The sequence below is a fragment of the Frankliniella occidentalis genome, unplaced genomic scaffold (genome assembly GCF_000697945.3).
Source record: "Frankliniella occidentalis isolate FOCC.00 unplaced genomic scaffold, Focc_3.1 Scaffold63, whole genome shotgun sequence".
NCBI lineage: Eukaryota > Metazoa > Arthropoda > Insecta > Thysanoptera > Thripidae > Frankliniella > Frankliniella occidentalis.
Genome location: NW_026267193.1, coordinates 1,211,068 through 1,216,856, shown reverse-complemented (window position 1 = coordinate 1,216,856; position 5,789 = coordinate 1,211,068). Strand labels below are relative to the sequence as shown.

The 5,789-nt window shown below is 37.2% G+C and overlaps 3 protein-coding genes across 4 annotated transcripts; all 3 read left to right on the top strand.

The window, feature by feature from the left end:
- Positions 1-14: 14 nt before the first annotated feature.
- LOC127749530 (short-chain specific acyl-CoA dehydrogenase, mitochondrial-like) lies at positions 15-1,485 on the top strand (the record flags this gene model as incomplete). The annotated part of the gene is given in 4 exon segments (XM_052268044.1): positions 15-158; positions 232-359; positions 445-540; positions 626-1,485. Coding segments are annotated over 4 exon segments (578 nt in total), but the record flags the coding sequence as incomplete, so codon positions are not given.
- A 321-nt stretch (positions 1,486-1,806) lies between these two features.
- Positions 1,807-3,364, top strand: LOC113209526 (mitochondrial fission regulator 1-like). 2 transcript variants are annotated; one of them, XM_026427085.2, is made up of 4 exons: positions 1,807-2,069; positions 2,148-2,487; positions 2,570-2,701; positions 2,782-3,364. In XM_026427085.2, exons 1-4 carry the CDS (start codon positions 2,049-2,051, stop codon positions 3,036-3,038), a joined length of 750 nt encoding a protein of 249 aa, XP_026282870.1. In that variant the 5' UTR covers positions 1,807-2,048; the 3' UTR covers positions 3,039-3,364. The 2 variants fall into 2 exon arrangements, with proteins under 2 accessions (XP_026282870.1, XP_026282869.1); XM_026427084.2 differs by having other exon boundaries at positions 1,812-2,069; positions 2,773-3,364.
- Positions 3,365-3,714: 350 nt separating this feature from the next.
- Positions 3,715-5,207, top strand: LOC113209545 (ufm1-specific protease 2). The gene is made up of 5 exons (XM_026427109.2): positions 3,715-4,059; positions 4,140-4,319; positions 4,389-4,586; positions 4,660-4,800; positions 4,897-5,207. The coding sequence occupies exons 1-4, from the start codon at positions 3,919-3,921 to the stop codon at positions 4,786-4,788; spliced, it is 648 nt and encodes a 215-aa protein (XP_026282894.1). The 5' UTR covers positions 3,715-3,918; the 3' UTR covers positions 4,789-4,800; positions 4,897-5,207.
- The last annotated feature ends 582 nt before the right edge of the window (positions 5,208-5,789 follow it).

The following is a 5,789-nucleotide window of genomic DNA, read 5'->3' as shown; positions in this document are numbered from 1 at the left end:
ATATTTTTGCCCAGGCTTATCTTTAGGTAAAAAAGAGGATAAATTGGGTATTCGTGCATCATCAACTTGCTCCCTGATCTTTGAAGATTGTCAAGTGCCTAAAGATAGCATGTTAGGGAAACCAGGAATGGGTTTCAAGATAGCAATGATGACTCTTGGTATGTAATCTAAAGAAGCAACTTATTTGGCTTATTTTCATATTGCACACAATGACACATAATTTTTGTTTAGACTCTGGAAGAATTGGTATTGCTGCTCAAGCTTTGGGTATTGCACAAGCCTCACTAGATGTAGCTGTAGATTATGCTACAAAACGTGAAGCATTTGGTGCACCTCTTACAAAATTGCAGGCTATTCAGGTTTGAACTTATGTTGCCTTATGGTAAAATTCATTTTGACTCCAGTAAACATTTTTCTTATTGAGTTGTTTTTTCCCCTCTTCAGTTCAAACTTGCTGATATGGCCCTCCAACTTGAATCTGCACGTCTCCTTACATGGCGAGCTGCTTTTCTGAAAGATAACAATAAGCCATTCACCAAGGTATTTTGCTTTTGCAGTACCACACACTTTAAAGAAGTGACTAGACATGCATGAACTCCTAATCCCACTTTTTACCTTGTTTCAGGAAGCTGCTATGGCCAAGTTAGCTGCATCTGAGGCGGCTACTTTCTGTGCCCACCAGTCAATTCAAATTTTGGGGGGAATGGGTTATGTTAGTGATATGCCTGCAGAGCGTCATTATCGCGATGCCCGAATTACAGAAATTTATGAAGGAACTTCTGAGATTCAACGCCTTGTAATTGCTGGTAACCTGATCAAGGAGTACAATGTTTGAATGATGTTCTCCAAGACATTACATTCTTACTTTCTATGGTTTCTTGAAATTACTTCACTAACAAATGTCCCTATAAAGACTTCATCTAAAACGAGGCAAAGAGAAGGGTGTCTTATAAATACTATTTTTTATTTTACCTACTTTACTTGCTTACTTTCATTTAGGGAGTTGTTGCAAGTGTATCAAAATGCCAATTTTAAATGTGCTCTATGTTTTTTCTATTTCTGAGGCTATGTGAAAATGCTATTTTTTACTGTATATTTTGAAAAATGTAACAGGTTTCGTACTCCTTTATTTTACCAATTGTTAATTTGTATTTATATTTTTATAACAGTTGTTAACAAACAGCATGAATTGTCATAATTTACTTTACAGTTTTATCATTATTTTTTTTGCCAATCACAATATGTTAAATATTTTAAGGTAGATTTGTTAATGTGGTGAACCAAATCACAGTATTTTATGTGTATGCTCTCCTTTTGCAAGTCTGAAATTATGGTAGAAGTCATGTATGGTGTGTTGTGGTGAAGACTATAAGAGTTTTAAGAGCAGGCTTATTTTTTTTAAGCAGAACAAAATGTACCTGATATAGAGAGAGGCCAAAACCAAACATATTTTCTTTTAAATAAAAAGAATATCTGAGTGTGTAACAGCAGTTTCTGACTTATCTGATGACCCTAAAGAAGTGTGGTCCGGTTATTTCTATATTACTCCCTACATGGTTGAATTTCCACAGCACATTTAAATCTAAACAGTCTATCTAAACATTGTAATTTTGGAATGCCACTTTTGCAAAGAATGAAACATAGCCAGACCCCATTGATAGCCGGACGTTCTTCCATGCATTCATTCGGAGGCTGAGGGGAGGGGTGAAGGGGAGGCGAGGCGAGGTGGGGGGAGAGAAGGGTAGGGGGTAGGGAAGGGACCAAGATTGATCATCAAGGTATGACAAGTGACCACGTCTGACCTGGCCGACTGACCGACCAACCCGACCGACCGACCACGCTTAAAAAATTCGTGAACTTACCTCTCGACGGCATCGACGGAACCGGAAAATGTATTGCTCCTAGCAGTTTCAAATCAAAACAAAGTCAAAAAGAGTGGTCTGTCCTTTGAAGTATCATCAATCATCAAACCAATCAACGAGCAGTGTGTGCTTAGGAGCTAATTTCTTTGATGTATATGTCACATTGGCCCATATATTTGATTGAAAATGACTGACGACAGCAACTATGTCGGTATTATGTGATATTATCACGATTTTCGTGTTTTGTCTTGTCTACATGTGGGTAATAATTCCATGATGTTGCAGTATTTTTCATCGGTTGGGAAACTACTTCAACGACGTGCCAAAAAAACAAAACTATTTTGGTTAAGTTGTGTTCCATCCAGGAAACATTTGAAGAAATCTTTGTCAACTGTTCGTGATGGCCAGACTCAAACTACGCCAACATTTCATAAGGCGTTCAGTGCTGGCACAATCATTAGAGCTGCTGAGGAATTACAAGTTTCTCCGGAGTCTTGTGTTGTTGATAGCTCTAGGAACATATTAGATTCTGATTCAGATGTTTTTATGGCCTCTTTTGACTCATTTGACAATCCTGAGGAAGTCAGAGAGATGACAAATAGTATCGGACGAACCCAATCAAATGGTATGTAACAAATATCTTACATTTATTTAGAGGTATTATCAGGTATACCACTGCCATGTTTATCTATTAACGTTATTATTAGGTAACTGTCACTGCTTGGAGAGGGATGAGTTGTGCAAGTGGCGGCAGCAGGAAAGTGCAATCATGGATAAACTAAGTGACTTGCAACTGGAAATCAACCAGTTGCGTGCAACTGTCAGCTCACTAAAATCAGGTGAGTTTTCTTAGCTTTCTCTTCCACCTTATTTACCAAGCAATTAAGTTCATTTCCACAAAAATTTGCAGGTGAAAAAGATGTAGCTTTGAAATCAGATCAAAGTTTATTTTCTGTACCACCGCCGCCACCACCAATGCCTCCTCCCCCTCCGCCACCATTCCCGTCTCCTGTTTTTCATCATTCAATGTCTCTAACACTTCCACGTAGGAGACAATCGGTACCAAAAATGCATTCCGATGAGATGATGCAGGACAGAGGAAAACCAATTATTACATTGGAGGAACTTCAAAATGTGAAACTAAGACACGTTTCTAGTGTTGCCAATATCTGTTAAAGACTTTAATGACTTTATCATGAGTCTAGCTATTAATTACTGTGCAACTGCATTCTTGTGACAAATCAGTAATGCTGTTTTGACTTGTATCAATAATTAAGTGATAGTAAAATTTTTAAGTCTTTCGAAAATACTGGCATATTTTCAGTTCTGGACAAACTGTACTTTGTTAAAATTGTTTTTGATGCATGGATGTATTGTATGCCTTTTATTTCAATTTAATTAGTGTTTATTTTTAAGTTTCTTTTCCATGTGACATGAATTTAGTTCTTATCCACCATATTGACTGGACAGAATTCAGCAATTAAATAGTATTTCTAATTTTATTTTATGTGACTTGATTTTTAAACTCCTATAAGATCCTTTGGCATCATCCTTTAGACCTTCCAAAAGAAATCTAGAGACCGGGTGGAGTCAGCGCAGCTTATGGAAGCAACTTGTTTTTCGTTTGCCTGTTGCTTGCTTTTCTCAAGCTTGTTGTCTGCGGACCTTACCCGCCAAGGTTCATAAGCTGCGCTGAAACAGGCTGCCAGTCCATCGTGTCATGTTTGCCCTTAGTGTCTGTCTACCTTTGCTTCAGAGCCTACATATGTGATCATAAAAAGTTAAGGCGACGGCAAACCTGGTGAAACAAAAAAATATCGCAAAGCTGTGTCTAAGATACTGCAGAAAGTTTCAGAGTGAGTTTAGACTACGTCGTCGTGAGAGATGTTTTGTTCTTCGAGGTGACCTCCGGCAACCGGCACACTGGAGCGTAGCAGACGACAAAAACCGAAATGTAAACAGACACATCACCAAATAAACCAAAACAAAAAAACTGAGATAGGTATATCTTGAGCGAGAAAAGGTGTAGCCAAAAGTCAAAAGTGGTGGTGTTGACATGTCTTACCTGGGATCTCTGATGTCCAATCCACATGTTGGAACGCCGCTACCTGATAATGGTGGAAAACAAGAAGACGCTGTAATAGTAAAAGGCGTTTATGATTACTTTCATTACAACTGTGATGGCTTTAATGATGTGGTAAGCTGTTGAGTTTTTATTAATTTTCCTGTTTTATTTATTAGGATTTTACAACTAGTAAATTACGTTGGCATTTTTAGGGTTGGGGCTGCGGCTACAGAACTCTCCAAACTATATGCTCATGGATTTTACGAAGTCAGAACAAAGAGTATTCCCAATCTTCCGTTCCAAGTATTCCTGAGATCCAGAAAATCCTCGTAGATATTGGAGATAAGCCAGAAAATTTTTATTGTTCACGTGAATGGATTGGTAGCATTGAGGTAACACTTCGATATTTAATGTTACTTGCTTAAATTGTTAACTTTTGAGAACACAGTTGATTTCTACAGGTGGGATATGTTCTTAATAAGTTTAATGTGGATTTTCGTATACTTCATGTGACTGGGAATTGTGATTGGGCGCCTCAATTAGGAAAGCTCTCTCAACATTTTCAAGAAGGAGGTTGTCCAGTAATGATGGGTGGCAAAACTGATGCTGCAGCAAAATGTGTCATTGGAACTTACAAAGATGATCATCTACTAATTTTGGTTTGTTTGTCACATTTTGGATGTTCACTCGTGTTTACTTATTGAATCTAATGCTCCAATTTTTATGTCACAGGATCCTCACCTTACAGGCCGGGCTTCAATGACCAGAAAATTGATATCGTGGCATTCTACAAAAGACTTTCCAACTGGTCTCGACAACTTTTACAACTTGTGTATTCCACTTCTACAGTGGCAATCCTGAATCTCAATAAAGGTAAATTTTTAAACTACTGTGGAATTTCTTTTAGATTTTTATTCTTTTTAAACATGTTGCTTACATATTATTCTATGTATCTGTTCTTTCTCTTAGAAATATTTCAATGCACATGGTTGACTTCTTAAATAGGTAATTTATCAGAGACCCTATGACAAATGTTATTTTTTAAATTTGTTACACATATATTTCTGTGTTTGAGATAGTTTTAAGATGATTCTAGCCAGATGAGAATTGCAATCATTTGGGACTGTTGTTATGATAAAAGTTTGTTGATGTTGATAATGTCTATCGATCATATATCTACACCACATGATTGTCTCCAGGGTGTAAAAAATCTGATCTCCTGTATGTGAAGTATAAAAAGCTGAAAAAGTAGGAAAGTAGTGGGACATTTCCATAGATCACTCTCTCTGTAATTTCTTTTTTCCTTTTTCTTTTCTTCCTTTTTTGGTGTGTGTTTTTTTTACTAAAAACAAGTATGATCTACATACTCGGCTCATTACATCTGTATGTTTCTAGGAATCTTCTTTAACTTTATGAGATTGGTTTAGTTTACAAAATACTCTGTGATATCGCTAAGACTTAGGCCTACTAAACTTATTTATAGTCTTATTTAAATTTCCAAGTAGGCAAGTGCAGTACAGTAGTTAATTACCTTTAGACCTTTTAGCCCACAATTTGGCAAGTGCCCAATCAAAAGATGGTTTTTCATAAGTATAAAATCTGGCTGGTGCCGTTGCCAAGTTGTGTGTGAAAATGTCTACGTTACCACACAGTCATCTCGGACAGTCCAGGAATGTTCTGACACAGTTTGCCATCACTGTCTGCCCAGTAGTATGCATAGTCCTTCAAAAATAACTGCCTTGTAGGTTTTTTCATTCACTGTTTCTCCAGCTGCTCTGTTCTTGAATAAGTGGCGAGATGGATGTATTTCAACCAAAATTAGCACTGTGCTCATGATAATCAATTCAATTTCAATTGCATGT

Bases quoted from the DNA above. Each gene is read 5' to 3' on its own strand.
- LOC113209545 (XM_026427109.2), top strand. From the start codon at position 3,919: ATGTCTTACCTGGGATCTCTGATGTCCAATCCACATGTTGGAACGCCG. The intron at 4,060-4,139 runs GTAAGCTGTTGA...TGGCATTTTTAG, and splicing joins GTGATGGCTTTAATGATGTG to GGTTGGGGCTGCGGCTACAG. The intron at 4,320-4,388 runs GTAACACTTCGA...TGATTTCTACAG, and splicing joins AATGGATTGGTAGCATTGAG to GTGGGATATGTTCTTAATAA.
- LOC113209526 (XM_026427084.2), top strand. From the start codon at position 2,049: ATGACTGACGACAGCAACTAT. The intron at 2,488-2,569 runs GTATGTAACAAA...CGTTATTATTAG, and splicing joins CGGACGAACCCAATCAAATG to GTAACTGTCACTGCTTGGAG. The intron at 2,702-2,772 runs GTGAGTTTTCTT...AAAAATTTGCAG, and splicing joins TGTCAGCTCACTAAAATCAG to GTGAAAAAGATGTAGCTTTG.